At 36.2% G+C, this 17,584-nt stretch overlaps 1 protein-coding gene across 5 annotated transcripts in view; it reads right to left on the bottom strand.

The window, feature by feature from the left end:
- The window catches only part of EPHA7 (EPH receptor A7), a 167,766-nt gene that overhangs the window by 26,656 nt on the left and 123,526 nt on the right, over positions 1-17,584 (bottom strand). For 4 of the 5 annotated variants that reach the window (XM_065681215.1, XM_065681212.1, XM_065681210.1 and 1 more), the window contains 5 exons: positions 15,532-15,656; positions 11,815-11,983; positions 5,468-5,576; positions 4,734-4,789; positions 761-886 (listed from right to left, as the gene is read on the bottom strand). In XM_065681215.1, coding sequence (XP_065537287.1) covers positions 761-886; positions 4,734-4,789; positions 5,468-5,576; positions 11,815-11,983; positions 15,532-15,656 — 585 coding nt within the window. The remainder of the gene's footprint in view (positions 1-760; positions 887-4,733; positions 4,790-5,467; positions 5,577-11,814; positions 11,984-15,531; positions 15,657-17,584) is intronic. The other variant, XM_065681211.1, reaches the window with a different exon arrangement.

The following is a 17,584-nucleotide window of genomic DNA, read 5'->3' as shown; positions in this document are numbered from 1 at the left end:
TCCAGGAATCCAAAGTATGTGATATTTTTCTTACCCACAGAAACTTAATTTCACTACATGGAGTAGTGCAATAAAAATGTCACATCTCTTATTAATGCAAACAAATGAAACTGCTTTTTTAGAGCATGAACACCATGGCTTAAGTAGGTGGTAGACAGTTCAAGAGGAAGAAAAGCAATGTAATGCTGGCGCAATTGCAATCAGTCACGAGAAGTTAAACAATAACTTTCTGTATTCATAAAATATCAAAAAGAAAAATGGTAGAACAAAAAACAACCTTAGGGAAGGTTTTGTTATACAGAAACAAGACCTTCCTGGTCTCTATTTAAGATTTTGTGCTGCAACCTGTTTTCCTTACTCACATGAACCAAAATTCAGAGGTCAAAAAGCCCTCTTGCAAAAAGAAAGAGAGTAGAATTTGCACTCATGCTAACGCCTTTACTCTAAAAATAAACAGAAGGCAGCAAAACTGCCCACCTCCCTCTAATTAAATTTTTGATAGCAGATACAGAATTAGAAACCCACAAACTTCCAGTGTCAAGCAAGACTCTTAACTTACTTACTTATTTGCTTTTTTGTTGTTTCCTCCCTCGTTTGTTTTTACATTTTCAAAGTGGGTGAAGCTTCATTGCTCTTAACCACTCTAGCAAATGCAAAAAGTTCTACAGTTGAGGTATAATTATTTGCCTGTCATTATGATGTATGAGTTTCGATCCCGGCTAAATGGAACAGTTGAATCAGAAAGCCACAGCAGCCTTACCTGCACCAATCACACGCTCAATTTTAATACAAGAGGCATCTAGCTCCTTGGCGAATTGATGGACAGCTCTATTTGGGTCCTCGTAGGTTTCAGGGTCAATGTAGGTTTTGGTGCCTGGAAATTTAACTGTAATGATGTAAGAAAGCATGACTGTGATGAAGCAAAGGCACTTCTTGTGCAGTCAGCCCAGGAATTTCATTATGCAGAGTGCACTTTGGAAGACTGAACCCGTTTCCACACTGCTTGAGTTCAAGACACTCTGAGAAGCAACCTTAGTTTTAGGCATCATCTGCAAGCATGCCAACACAAATACAACATCCCATCTTTGAAAATTACTAACATTAGCATCTGAATCTGCACCTTGAAGTGAAAGAAGTAATAAATGTTAAGTAGTGCTCTAGTGTTCAGTGAAATAAAATGCAATGGTTGAATGGGAGTAAAAATAAAGCAGGGTAAGGGATATAAGACTAGCAGAGGAGATAGATAAAACTTTCTTTTCTGTGTAAGGACAGCACAAACAGCATTTCTTTATGTTATCTATCAGGATTTGAAAGGCTCCTCCACCGACTTCAGTTTGCAGACTGTGGCAATAGCCAAGTTAAACTATTCACAGCACTTAGAATTTCTGTCTTTAGGTATGTTTCTTGCACTCAAATATGAAGATGAGAAACGCAATTGACTTGTAAAGGCATAGGAAGGGAAAGTGGGCTCTGTGGCACAATTATTCCCTCTCTCAAGCACCTAAGCGAATAATATACAGCAACTTGGGTTTTGCTCCCTCTTTCTCCACTATAGGACTTGGTGCAACTCAGGCAGCAAAGTGCTCCAGCCACCACATAGTTTTTCCCTTAGTTTGCTGCTAATTCAGGAAAATTATTTTTTGCTCTTCTGGTGGAGGAAGAAACTTCTGGTGAAAGTAGAGCAGCCCTGGAAATCTATTAATGAAGCAATTTTTATGAAATAAATTCAGCTCACAAGGATTACAGTCTTGAGCTTTAATTAAATCAGCGAATTAATATGAAAATGCAAGGATGGTCCTCTGCTAATTGATGTACAGATATACAAGAATAGGATCAGAAGTCATAATAAATAATTTATGGTTGCTTTTTAATCTTGTAATTGAACACAAAATACTTTAGATTTCAAAATATATTAAAAAATAGCTTAGTAATCATGTATCGTATTACTGACCAAAAAACCCCAAACTTCATAAGAAAGAAAAAGCTAGAGAAATAGTATGAGTAATCTAATGGATTTACTACCAGAGAAAATATTTCAAATGTTGCCCAGATGTTATCTGCCATATTATGTATTTAAATAGCTCTTCCAATTGTACTGATAATACTACAATTTTTTTAAATTATAAATATTTTTTAAAACCTGAAAAGACTAGAGAAAATTAGAAGAAAGCAACAGGATAACCTCCTCTAATAGTGCTATCAGGCAGGGAGATGGAGAAGGGGCCATCCTCTTGTGTTTGTGATAAAGGGCCTGGATTGGAGGTAACCTTGTGAATCTCTAGTGGGCCTCTGACGGCTCTTTATTCAAGCTGTCATAAAACATTTTGACAGGCCAAGGCTATCCTGGCATACCAACATGAAATAATGCTGGCCTGGATTTGAAGACATTGTTAGAAGAAAATGGTAGGAGGAAACCAATATAAATTTGAATTGCTTTACTAAACTCCTCTATTGTACTTGTATCTTCAAGTGTAGACCTTAAGGTCACACAGACTTGAGGGGGACTGAAATGAGATATATGATACTCTACTAAACACAGTGCTTTAAAACATGCTTTAAAAAAATGGTTACTTTAAAGCTTTTTTGCTAAGTAAGTGTTTGTCTTAAGTTACGTTTTTGGAAAATCCACTCTGGTACCTCAGCACAGAAAAATGTTTGTGATGATTTTATGGAGCAAAAGGACACCAAACTGGCGTTCACAGCTCTGCGACCAACCTGATGACCACAGCACTGGATCTTGTTCTGCACATGCTTAACCAATAAAATTAAAAACTACACCTTCAATTAACAGATGATGAAATACGAGCTTGGCAAAAAGTGACTTATATATGGTGCTATAATTCTAAAAAGACTGTGTATGCTAATTCTTCTGATTGATTTGCTGTATAACCAGATTTCTTGAAAGTAAAATGAGGGAAATGAACACTTATAAAGTCTCACCATTTATTATATCAACTATTACTCATTAAGTAGCAGCTTTCATATTAATTCACTTAGACTTTCACTGAAACAAAAAATGTCACCAATAATGGAGACAAGAAAAAGAATTATTTAGCTAGCACATTCCTTTTGCAAATACACTGACATGCAAGAATACGTAATGGATCTTCTCCTTCAAGGACATAACAGGGGATTATAAAAGTGAAAGCACTAGCTCTTCTGAACATGTGAAAAGCTTATAATGCATCTATGAGAGCCAAATTTCAAATCCATCACTCTCAGAATGGGAACATTTAAGTAACATCAGATTTTTGATGAATTCTTTAAAATCAGTTGCTCTGCAAGGTGCACGATAGATAATTCTTATCCAATTATTGTTATCCACCTTTCTTGCACAGATTATGAATTGACTGACTAAAGCCACAATGATGTCACTACTCAGTTTAATACTTGCTGCATTTAAACGATTTAGGTAGCAGCACACCCAGACTCAGGGACCACAAACAAATTCCAGCTGATCTCTTTTTTTTTCAGGGCAGAAAGGTAAAACAGAAACTTGATCTGATTTTGAGTGGAGCTTTGGCTATACTCATTTAAAGAGTCACACATTGAGAAGATGCTATGAATTTGTGACTAGTGGATACTTCATTCTCCATGTGACATTACATTCTGATAATAGCTCATTATTTTAACATGTAAAATAAGACAAACCATTCTGATGGATTTAAGCTACAGCTGCAATTATTGGTAGACAACAAAGGCTACATACAGCATAGCATGATTAAATGGCAAATTCTACTGGTATGAGACTTATCAGGTATGGTCGAAGATGAAACCCAAGCAGTTTTCTGCTTCAGAATTTATATTCAATTTAATTCTAATATGCGGTATTGCAATTTTGGTTGCTCAAAATAATTTTGCAATTTAGTTTTACTATGCTTTCCATGTTAATGACTTATTCTAAAAGAAATCAAAACATTTTTAATTTCTCGTGTCAAAATGATATTACAACTGAAATGAGAAAGGGCTAAAATAAAACATTTTTTAAACAGTATTTTGATAAAAATGAAATTATTCTTGCATATGCCTTCTTTTCTCCTTATATTTTCAATTGTCATTACCTGAGAAAGATGTATTTTATTGAACTTTCCCAGGTTCTTGCACAAATTTGACAGTAGCTGTGATTTTAACAAGAGAGGCATTAGGTGATACTCTTAGCTGGGCAAGTTATTCTAGAATACAGAACAGTAAAGAAGTACTTTCTTTAGAAAGCAGCCTTTCTTCTCATATTAAGTGTTCTATTTTTAATGACATTATGTTTTGTAAATACTGTTGCTACAGTATTCACAGTAGCAGAAGACAGCTTTTGAGCAGAAAAGCTTTACTGTTAGGGTGATGCAATGACCCAGACTTTCTCAGTCTGAAGTCTGCCTGAGGTAAAAATCATATAGTCACTTAGCCAAATGTCTCTCAAATACTGAACCTCCGAGGGATCATTAGGACAGCGTGAAACATGCATTCAAAGCAACCAAAAGGAGAGAACAAAAAAGAATGAAAACAGCAGTGTATCATACGCATGTATAAAATTAAAACCGTCTGTATGAGCAATGTTGACTCTAATCCACATTCTTTTTGTGTAGGTCACATTTGTACAGTGTTTAACCTCCAACCTGCTATTTACACAGCATTTTTTAATTTCTTATGGCTTTGTCATTTATGGAGTGATGTTTTAGTATTGTCTACACTATTGCAGTTGGGAATTTTTGAAAGGCGGAAAAAAGCAAAACACTTACAATGAAAGTAAAGTTCTTCATCCCCTTCTTGATCAGCTTTACTATATCCACAATGCCTGAAAAGAAAGACAAGGGCTTTACTGGTAAATAAAGATTTACTTCCTTGCATCTAAAGTCCTGACAACATCAGTTCTTCAGGCTGGGATTTTCAGGCACTGAGCACCTAACTGCTGTAGGTCCTTTGTAAGTTTCAGTTATAATTCTCTTGACAGCAGAGTTTTAAATAAATCATGAACAGTTGCAATCAAAAGGTTTTTGTATCACATACCAGTTGGGACAGGTCCTAAAGAGAAAATTCTAGTTCTGTTGAAAAGCTTCTATGGATGAAAGAGAAGATTAAAGAACTTGAAAGCAGAATAGTGTTTTACATGAGGTTATTCTTAAACTTACTGCTGTGCCTCTTTTTCTTGAATGCAAAGTCATTTAAGGGCTGATCAGATAAAGTGTCAGACTTCTCCACGTGAGAAAACTGAACAGAAAGAGGGACTTTGAGGAGTACAGGTAAAGAACCTGCTAGGGGATCCTTTTCAGCACATTTACATAGGACAAAAAGAACATCTTGATTTAAGTGTGTCTTGCCAAAGTAAGAGGACAAATTGTATGATTGAAAATGGGATTTAAATCAAAATTGTCCTTACTAAAAATGACTTTCATCTCAGTTTTGCAAAGTACTATCCCAGGTTAGACTACATTTCAAGAGTTTTTGGGTCAGACACGCTTATGCGATGCAATACCTTCGCCCTATGATGAATCCAAACACCATGAAGACCAGAATGATGGTTCCTGCCACAGCAACCACAGCTATGATAATAACAGGATTCTGTTCACTGGAAACAGCCGTGGCTACGAATGGAGCACAGAGCAGAGATTAGTTTAAAATTATTCCCTACAAAGGAATTGCAAAAAATTAAGTCAATCATTATGATTTGCAGAATGTTGTTTTACCTTTACCTGAAACTATTACATCAGTAGAGTTAGTCAAAAGAAGGGCTTCCATTGGAAATTCATCCAAATGCTGGATGAGTTAATGATTGTCTACAGGGAATAAGAAGGAGCTATGCTAGAACTGACTTGGCCAAAGTGACACAGTCATTATCAACCACTTCTACTCCCTCCTACTTCTGTGCTGCCTTCAGTTTTGAAGAGTGGCTGACTCCTTCCTGAAAGAGAACACCTCGATATCCCTGTAAGGGTGGACAGTACAAGACTAATCCCTGAAGAGCTCTGCTTCTAGCCTCCCCTCTATAACTGACTGATATGGCTTTGATGGTACCCAAAGAAATAGCGTCTTAACTATAAGAAGAATGCTTGAGATGAAACACTATCTATTAACACTGATATCTTAGTTAGCACATTTTTATCTCTTACTGCTATCGTTGTAAGTTGCAATTATTACTTATCATTTAGCCACAAAAAGGTGCCTGCACATATACAAAATGGAATTCTCCATGCTTCAGAAAATTTACATGCTAAAATACCCACACATTATCACTCTTTTTATTCAGATATGCCAATGCTATTAATACATGCAAATGTATGCATGTCACATTAATGCAAACTGAGGATGTAAACACTTAGCCTGAGAAACCTCAAGGTTTGTTAAATACATTGCTTGCCTGACATCTAATGAGGGTGGTCATGTACTCAAGTCACATTAAATGAGCACAGCTCTACTGAACACTATGGAGCAACACTGGTTTGTAGCAGCAAGGATCTAGGCCAAAAGATTGAGAGTAAAGGAAGAGACATCAGGCAGTGATGATGAGCAAGAGTCTGTGAAATTTTGAGTCATTTGGAAGCAGCAGAGAAATAAAAGAGAGGGAAAAAAAAAAAAAAAGGAAACCCAACTGATAGCTGATTAACTGAATTCTCGATGGTATGCTAACAATGGTTAACTGCTAGTAGTGGTAACTGAACTGAAATGTCTACATGAGGATTGTATGAATTCCACGGAATCAGGTTCCTGTTGCAGACTTCAGAGGTTCCCATAGAAACAAAAAAACCTAGACTTTTCTTTGCTCTGTCTTGGGAGAAGTGAGCCAAACAACATGATTTATTTTGTTACTGACACTGACCTGTACCAACTGCTTCCCACAAAAACTAACAAACCATTTCTTATACTACACAGATAAAGAATTATTTGCATTAGGGGGAAGTTCCCTCCCCTTCCTCCCTTAAATTTTATCTCCTAAAGAAATTGTAAGTTTTCTATGTTCTATGCTAATGCAGGTAAAGAAGATCTCATTATTCATATTGGTCTTAAGCTGAAAAGAACAAATGCTTATTTTTGATTAACTGTAAATTTCTGAGATATCCAGGTCAGTAGGATGCCTTTCAGGCCTGCATATATCCCACTTGTGGAACTTTAAGGAAATCAGTGATCACTATCTCCTGCAAAAGTGTAGGGACACAGGTAATACAACTCAGTTTCTGTAACATCACCAGGCCATCAAAGCAGACAACCCCAAATTTATGTAAAATACAGCCTTTCCTAAAGCTGTTCACTTCTTACTATGAACTTCAGTGCAAACCTCATTTAGAAGTCTAGAAGAGGCAGTACCCTGTCACAATGGCCAGGGTGCAAAGCTACAACCATCTAACAGAATTTGAAAAAATACCCAGCCCAGCCTGTCACTTAATCTAGCAGCCAAGTTGAGTGCATAGAGGTTGACATATGTGAGTGGGTTGCTCTGCATAACTGCCTCTCAGATTCTGGATACTGGCACATTCAGCGAGCATGCCAAGGGGGGCTGGAACTAGATGATCTTAAGGTCCTTTCCAACCCTAACTATTCTATGATTCTATGATGTTAATTGGGGTCTGGAAACTGTTGGGGACACAGCACACTGGCCAACTAGTAAGGTAAGATTCAATGTGTGATATATTTTTACATTTTTAAAACAGAACAAAACAAAAGATCTGATTATGGGCATGGTCTGGTATGAATTCAGTGACAGAAGTCTGGCATTTGCCTTCATTCAGGTACTGTGTGCTGCTTTTCTGTGTTATGAACTCAGTCTGTTAGTGTAAGGGTGAATCACAACCCAGCTTCTGGAATGATCACTGTGGTTTGGCAGAAACAAAAAAAGATGCTAGAGTGCTCTTAGAGGAATGATTTTGAGTTGCAGATGATCCTTCCAGGGAGTGCATGATATGGCTACCTGTAACTGGTGCTGCCACATTGGTGATGGCAGGGAACCACCAGCAGGACAGGGAAGTCTGCCCTTTCTACTGCTTAAACTGTACTCAGACTGAAGACGGTGAGACAGGGACCCGGTACTTGGGCAAGCAGTTACAGCTAATCTGATATTATGATATCTGAATATCTAAATTAATGAGCACATTCAAATCCAATGCTTAGCTGAAAGGACTTAAAACCACCTTTTAGATATATATGGTTGTAGGGATGGGGAATGCATATCCAAATACCCTGGAGGATTAAAAAAAGTAGATCAGCCGTAAAAGCTGAGCTGCTCCTCCAGTGACTTCTCATGCAAGCAATCTGAAATGTATGAGTTACAGAAAAGCACTGCTGATGAAGTCCACCACGGAAGTGTTGACAATAAATTGGGTTCATTTAGGCCAAACATTACTTCCTTATATATTATGCTTTACGTCTTCCATAAAAAATTGTAGTAGTGTTAATTCTGACATTAGGAATAAATTTTGCCTCTGCATATTCCTTCAACCTTGCTTGATTAAAAGTGATTCATGGCAAAAGAAAAACGCAAATCTTCATGCCAGGTTGCGTTGAATCTTAGAGCTATAACAAGTGGCAAAACACCCTTTGATTAAAAAAGCACAGGATTATCTTTAGATGCACTGGCTACAAGTCACTTAACATAACTTTTAAACACTTTAGTAAATCAAAAATAAAATTACCACTTAAGTGATTTTTCTGTGCATTTGTGTTTTCTTCCTGAGGGACTTTCATCTCTAATATCATCAGTGATTTCAAGAAAAAAAAAATACAGTGATTAAAGTACTCTGACTATGGCAAACACAGCTCAAAGTACTTTAATCACTGTATGCACAGTATAATATAGAAATATCCTTACTTTATGAAGTATTTTACTTTATAATTTTGAATTTTTTACATAAATAGGTATGCAAAGCCTAACATCTAAGATACGTGCAAGTACAAATATAAACTATGCATATTTTATATGTCAGATACTATTAGTATAATGGACATTTTGCAGCCCCAAAATACAACCATATGCTGGGCTGCATCAAAAGAATATGGCCAACAGGTCGAGTGAGATGACCTCTCCTCACCCTCTACTCTGCTCTTGTGCACTCTGCTATTCAGCTATGGGGCCTCAACACAAGAAGGATGTGGACCTGTTGGAATGAGCGCAGAGGAGGGCCACAAAGATGATCAGAGGGCTGGAGCACATCTCCTATGAAGACAGGCTGAGAGCTGAGCTTACTCACCCTGGGGAAGTGAGGGCTCAGGGGAGACCTTAGAGCGGCTTTCCAGTACCTAAAGGGGCCTACAAGAAAGCTGGAGAGGCTTGTTACTAGGGCACATAGGAATAGGACGAAGGGGAACGTTAAATTTAGATTAGACATTAGGAAGAAATTCTTCACTGTGAGGGTGGTGAGGCATTGGAACAAGTTGTCCAGAGAAGTTGTGGATGCCCCATACCTGGAAGTGTTCAAGGCCAGGTTGGATGGGGATTTGAGCAACCTGGTCTAGTGGAAGGTGTCTCTGCCCATGGCAGGGGGGTTAGAACTAGATTTATCTTTAAGGCCCGTTCAAACCAAACCATTCTATGATTCTATGACATAAGACCTTAAATATTTAAAAGTGGCCATGGAGTTTCTGTCACAATTTATAAACAGGAGCGTAGTACAAAAATCTACTAAATCAACAGCACCAGCCAAAAGATGCCAACCAGTTGAAAAGCCTGGAGAAACTCCAGTTGGCAACATGACTAGCTGACTATGATGGTCACTATATATATTGTTACATAAATACATATATGTGTGTGTATATATATATGCATATATATATATACTCACACTACATATATATATTATTTAAATACGTCAACATGTTTAAAAGCTGCAGTCAGAAATCCACTGGAATAATGAAAAGTCAACACCTTTAAATGGCAGTGTAACACTGGTTTACTGCTCACTTGTACAGTACTTTGCTTGAGGTGTATTTCCTAAAAATGATCCTGTAAAGGCTTTCCTTTAAAATGTTAATGAAAACACAGGACATTTTTACATGGCACGTCAAAACACAAAGCTGGCCTATGACATGAGAAAAATCTGCTGTGCATACTGGCTAAGTGTGTCCCTGGTTTATATGCAGTTTTTCATCACAAGAGTCAGAAAAAGAGTACATGGGCATGGTCAGTGATGCATTTATTCTAGGATTTCCTGATTTTCAATATGTTGACCAAACTCTAGTCAAGACTGCTTACTTCTGAAATTATCTTTGATAATCTTAGTGGCTACCAGTGTGCTTACATTCAGTATATAAAAAACAGTCAGGTAATTAAGGAAATGCTAGGGAAACATTTTGGTCTACTAAATTTAAACCACTATGGACAATAAAATAGCTCACTAGAAGAAACATATGACAGATTATGATAGACTTTTAATTTGTTTTCCAGAAATCTATTCAAAACAAATTAATTCTGCCTGTATTTCAGGTTCCCATTTTGCAAAATGAGGATTCTGATACTGACTCTTTCTAAAGTAGAACCCTACAAATAGAAAGTACGCTATCAGACACAGAGCTAATAATACTAGTAATAACAGTTTATTGCTGCTATGATGATAATTACTATTTCAATTATGTCTATTAGATATGTGGTATTATTCATTATTGATAGTTTTCATATTCTGTGTGCAACCCAGGTGAAATCAAGACCTAACTCTTGTGTTTTAGGAATAATACCGACAAATTGTTCAGGAGACATCTGGCTGCACTTAATAAGATACATTAGAATCACAGAATCATAGAATCAACTAGGTTGGAAAAGATCTTTAAGATCACCAAGTCCAACTGTTAGTGTACATCCACATCTTAGATATGCTGGCACAGAGTTCAAAGAACAGAGCTGGCATCTTTGTAGACCATGTATTCTCAGCTCCAAAACTGTCTGACCCACTGTTGGGCAGGTTAACCTGAAGCAAATGGTCCAAAACAGAGTTAACCAAATTTAGGTCTGCGACACAGCAGTGAAGCTGCCAGGGACACAGGCAGCACCTGTGAATTGCCCATTTGTGTCAGAAAACCCAAAATGTGGAAGATTTTCACCAAGCGTGCATACACATATCTACAGTGGTGAGGAAAATAGGTATTGGTGTGACTTTTGGACAAATAAGGGCATAAAATTGAATTCAGGATCAAGGAAAGAGCAAACTCTCCCAAAATGTTACCCCTCTGCTGAGTTGTCACAGCCAGATTCTCTGTATTGAGAGAGGTTGTACTTCAGCTTCATACTTTCTGCTCTGAGGGTTTTTGAGAGGTTGTGTTTTCTTTAGACAGCTTACAACGTATCATATGAGTCTTAAAGAAACCTAGTGTCTTTGAGACCTGTTTCCTTACTAAACCAAGTTGAACTAGCCAATGAAGTCAAAAGACACTAACGATGGACATACAGCTTAAACAACACACACAAGCAAAACTATAAGGATTTTTTTCAGGAAAACAAACAGGGTAAAAATGACCTGGAGCAGACTGTGGGCTGAAATCCTCTTCCCTCCTCTCCCCAGTTACAGAAGAATCTAGTAGAGTTATCCAGCTCACCACTACTCATTTCTCTTGAGGGGTGGAAGAGGTGTGTATTTGAAAGAAAAAAGTATTTTTCTTTGTGTTAGAAGGCCATCAGAGGAGAAGAACCTGATACATTATAAATCTCCACCTATTTTAGGAGTGTATTTTGCCTCTGTGTGGTAGAAAATCTAATTGAACTCATCCTTCAAAATACAAAAATCCACCTTCATGTAGAACTTCATTCTTTCCAGTTTCAATAATATTGCCTATGGCTCTTTCCATTCTTGCTCTACTTACTACTTCTACTGAAACTATTAATTTCATATAAAACTAATTGTTTACCTGTGGCTTCTTCTAGTGTGGCAACATCCAGTCTGGGACTGTAATTTCCATAACCAGCAGCAGTAAAAGCACGGATCTGGAAAACATACACTGTTCCTGGCTTTAGGTTATTAATAGAAGCTGAAGTGGACTTGGTTTTCACTGTTGAATAGGTCCTCTCCCTTTGATCCTGGAAACAATAGGACAAAAGATTAAATTACATTTACAGGTCAGATTTTGCCATGTTTGCACATCAGCAACTGACAGCCAGCCAGAGTAGTTTATTTCAATTTGTTGAATGCTTTTTTTTTTCCCCAACATAAAAAGTAAAGCATACCCTGTGGAGTATTACAAAACACTGTCAATGCAATGAGGAGCTCTAAATAGAACATAAAATTCAAATGGGATGCTCATGTTGTTACCCATAAAATATCCAGACATAAAATGATTGCTTCTTTGGCTCTGATCACATTTTGTGAAATTTTGATGAGAAAGTATCTTGACCACAGCTTTCCAATGGGATCTGTGGGGTCTAAAGAGTGCAAGGACAGGGACATCTGTTCTGTCATGGTCAGAACCCCTTCCCTTGCTATCTTCCAATACCTTTCAAATATACCATACTGCCAATGTATAACAGCCTGGATTTTGCACCAGATTCTGAAATCCTTAACTCAATTTTCACTCAGTTTTTTTTTTTCTCTGGATTTTAGTCTTTTCTCAGGTTTTAATCCTACGGCATTGAGAAGAACCTAGGGAAGTAATCTCAGTATGACATCCCCCAAATCTGAAGCTGTAAGAATACAAACCCTATGAGTAATAACTCACTTTCAAATACTACAAAAGCTGTATCACAGATCATTACGGTATTCAGAAAGCTCTACTTATTCATCACATTTACTGATCCAGATTATCTTTCAGCACAGATATGTGCAGCCCTGTTGATTTTCAGTGGCAGATGCAACGCTGATTTGAAGGGCAGAAGAGATGAATTAACCAACCATCTGAATGCACCACATGACCAGAGAAGCATGAGCTGTACGAGGCAGTGCTAATGAGATGAATACAGAGGGAAGGAATAAATCTGTAGCTCATTTCAATAGTACTTTGCCAGCTAAAAGTGATGGAGAACCTTCCCCTTTTGCAGTCAGTAAAGCAGCAAAGGCTTTTGCTTAAATACAGGGTTAAATACAACATAAATGATTTCTTTTCTGAGACTCAGTAATGGCTACTCTTGGTTCATGCCCTCTCTCTGTTATTTCAGCAAGCATACCAACTTGGCTAAGCACAATTTCTGTATCTTCTCCAAGAGGGCTTAAATCATCTGTAAGTGAGGACCATGGTGGAATGTATGTTGGTATGTGAGAAAGAACAGGAATGCTTGAGAGATGAGAAACAAGTGTAAGGAAATCATGAACAGTAAGGTTCAGGACTGAAAGCCACAGTGGAATTTCTGAGTTTGCATTTTAATGCATAAATAAGGCTTATTTGAATTGCCAAAAGTTTTTATTCAAAGTAAACAAGTAACAAAGAAATAAAAATGACCTGTGCTAGAAATCTCGTAAGACAGGCTTGGGAGATTTCAGGCAGTTTGCATTCCAGCCCTAGCCAGAAATAAGAGGTGAAAAAAACAATTATCAGAATATATCAGAACCACAAAAATGTTTGATTTCACTCTAAAAGGAGCTGAAAGTTCAGATTTTTTTATTTTAATTTTTTTTTTTTTATTCATAGAATCATACAATCATAGCATGATTAGGGCTGGAAATGACCTTAAGATTTTTTAGTTCCAACCCTCCTGCCAGGTCAGGAATGCCTCACACTAGACCATGTTGCCCAAGATTCTGTCCAATTAATAAAACAAAACTTGAGCTGCCTCTCTCATTCTGAGTAGTAGTTTATGAAGTACTTTTTAAGCTCAACTGCATTATTTTGGAAGGAAGAGAAGTATATGTGTTAAAATTGTCTCACTGAATTAAAGGTATGTAGTCCAGTTTATCTGTGACTGTGCATAGGATGAGCTTCTTATTCTTTTATTAATTTCATTGTACTAAGTATAATACTGGTAGGTTTCTTTCCATTGCAATGCAACTTTAACATTAGTTCTTCCTTTTGCAAACACAGGAAACTAGTAGCAGAATTCTGTTTATTCAAAGTAACAGGTAATGTGATTGTATAAGGAAAATATTACAAGCCCCATTCAAAAAAGCTATCATCATATGAAATGTCTAGTATCTCAATAATTTTTCACTACCTATTTAAACTATTTAAGAGATTAGAAACAAGTTTGCGTATTAAATCACCCCCAAACAAACAAAAAACCGGAACAACCCATGTTGTTTGGTTTGTAGTTTGAGTTTTGTTTGTTGTTTTTTCTTTTTTGTGCAGAGAACAATTTTGCCTTTGGCAAATATGTAACTTTTTTTTATTTTTTAATGTATGGGCTTTCTTTGTGTGCACACACACACATGCTGGAGGAACAAAAACTCTGCTAAAGTTAGTACTTTTTTTTTTTTTTAACTGTTTACCTATCTGTACATATGTGGTAAATTTTGTTATAAGTGATTAAAGTGAACAACTTAAACTGGGAGTTAGCATCCACAAATTAACATTTTATTCCCTTCCCGAATCATATAAAGATCTTTTGATAAGTATATTTGTGCAATTCAGTGTTGAAAATTGGATGTGACACTTGATATTAGATCCAATCTGGTCTGAATTTACCTAATTCTATGTTACCTAGTAAGCTGACATGCTCTTTTTGATATAGATATACTCTTACCTTGTTTGCAGAAATGAAATGTCTTCAGAAGTGATCACAAAGGAGCTCCTTTGTTTCCTGTGCATTTTAATTGTTTCTTTTTTCTCTCAGAATGTTTTAGAAAAATTAGGAATATGTTACATGCTGTAGGAAATTTACTAGGGAGTCTGGAGGAGGCACACTTAGTCTGGGTCCCATGGCAAACATACAGCTGCAGAACCTGCCTTCACTCTGCTTTCATCCAGCTTAAAGTTGTCAGAATTTTTTTATTCTGGAGTACTTCAAAGTTATCATGAATGAAGCCCTAGACACCATGAAATGAATGGCAAAACTCCGACTGACATCAGTAAGATTGCAATTTCACTCTACCAGAAACAAAGATCACTTCATCTACTGCTGAAAAGCAGCCCTCAATTCATTATTGTGTTTAGAGAACAAGCGAAAAATAAATTTCACAATTCTGGGACTTTTTAAAAGAACAAATAAGGAGTAAGACATATTTATCACTTGAAACTGTAGGAAGTGCTTTGGAAGTTTTCAGACATCAGACTGAAGCTGTCTAGCTCATGAGGAAATACCAAATGCAGTCAAGAGTTATATTTTACATATCCTCACAAAACTGAAATTACAGCAACACAGAAGGAAATGAAACTAGCTTTAAACACAGTGTAGAAGAGATAGGAAAATTATAAATATAATAGTAAAATATCCAAGTCCAACTTGATAGGAAGAAAAGTGGGAAAAAAGGGCAGATTTTGAAAGGATATTTAATTTTTAGGATACCAAAATACAGTATGAGATATACAACAGCAATAATAATTGCAGGGACTCACTAGTTATTATAAATGAGCAAAATCACTATGACTTTAAAGAGACAGAATAGTTGACAGCTAATGGCTTTAACACTGCTCCACAACACAGCAAGCCAATGTGAAGCAAACGGTGCATTGTTGTATATTACAGATAATCTTAGCACTTACTTTCTCATAATACTTGATTTCATATTCAGTAATGACTCCATTGGGATGTTCTGGTTCCTGCCACGAGAGCTCCACACTCCTCTGCAGCACTCTCTCTTTCATTACTCCACTAACTTGCGAGGGAGCTGTTTGGACAAGATGTGTCAATAAATAAGAAGCATATTTGTAGGATGCTTAAAATCAAATGTCATTACTGATCCACCCCATGCTGAGCCACTTTCATTAAGGTAAAAGAAAGCACCTTTTCATAGCTCACAATTCAAAGCTAATGAATATTCAAGCAGGACCCTATTACTGTTCATAAACTTAGAATGGAAATCAAATTAAAGTGCAAATAGCAAAAGTGGCATTGTTCAAGTTAGTGCAAAACTGAGATTGATGGGCTAGGAGTAACAATTAAGCAGATTGATTCTGATTAAAATACCAAAGTAGATTTTTAGATTGATGTGTAGTAAATTAAGAGTCTAAATATTTATTGCACATGTTTTTGAAATGCACATAAAAAGAAAAATAATATTTTAGAAACAAAATCACATTGTAGGCTGATTTCATATAATTGATTCCAATTCTGCTTAAAAAATTAGCTGTCACACTATCTGATTACAATGTGACTTGGTGGTGAAAACAGTTATGTTGAGAGACTAAACACCCTTTTTCATAACTTCAAACCTTTCCGGGACATTCTCTGTTTAGAGCTGAAGTTCCTGTATTTGGTCTTGGCATATTTTGAAAGCATGAGACTATTCAAGAAGTAGATCTTATAAAATAAAAGAGACACTATCTTCCTCCACTTCATTCTACAGATATACATACATTCACACTTGCATGCATGCACACATGCACACACAGTTTCATAATAAACATCGTCCACAAACAAGCACCTTCTGAAATGAAAAACAACCAAACAAACAACAACAATATACAAGCATTTTAGAGTCACTGACTCTCATTTAAAAATGTTCAAGAGGTAATGTAATAAAATGAGAGGTCCTGGAAAAGTAATTTGCTTTATCACCTTATCTCTTCTTTAATAAAAAAATAACGATAAAAAGACAGATTTTCTTCTGATGCGTCGTTCCAAAGGAGGCCAAACACTTCTCCTTAAACATACATACTGCCTATATGAATGTAGAACAGATGTCACATAAAACCAAAGTTCTTTAAAAAACAAGTATGGCATTGGAACCATGCAGTTCTCCTTCAGTTAAACTGGAATAATTCCAGGGTGTAACACTGTTCATGCAAAAGATAAATAATGAGAGGATGTGATCTTCACCTCCCCACCATTAAAATCAAAATGACATTTACAGGAACATGAATTTGTTCATATTTGGAAAGCAGATTCAGACATTGGAAATGAAATTAAAATTAGAGAAAGAATGTTTTTATATATTTTTGAAATAAATAATCTACTACTACACTTGATTCTATACAAGTATATATTGTGTCTAGTACTATACAAGATTCTATACCTGTATGTTTGAACAAAAATTCTGAGAATTTTAAACATTTTTCTAGGTTTAAAATAGAACAACCGTATATCAGAACTGTACCTAAAGCTTTTACTATGTAAAATAACATAGTCTTCAGGTAAAACACTATACTTATCCCATGCAACAAGCAGATCAACTTCACTTCCTCTAATTTAAAGAAGCTAGAAATAAAACATCTAGAATGTGCACTCTTGTAGCATTAAGAATAAAAACATAAAGTAAAAATATCTAGCACACAATTAAGATAATAATCCTCTAAAAATCCTTAACATTTTATTAACTTATTTAAATTGTGAGATTTCTAGCCTTTTTCATTACATATATATTCATGCAGGTTTTTAAATTAAATAAATTTGCACTTCATTAGAGGCTCCAAGAGCTTGTGAAGATTAAGGATTGAAGCCATGCATGGTATTTTTTCCTTACGGACTATTATGTTGTATATAATCAATATAATCAAAGTTGAAGACTCCTTAATGTAGTCTGCCTAATAAAATCATAAAACTGTATGAGTCAAACATCACAGGCTGATACACCATTCCAAAGCCAGGATTGCTTTC

Source organism: Lathamus discolor, chromosome 5 (genome assembly GCF_037157495.1).
Source record: "Lathamus discolor isolate bLatDis1 chromosome 5, bLatDis1.hap1, whole genome shotgun sequence".
NCBI lineage: Eukaryota > Metazoa > Chordata > Aves > Psittaciformes > Psittacidae > Lathamus > Lathamus discolor.
This window is presented reverse-complemented; position numbering and strand designations above follow the sequence as displayed.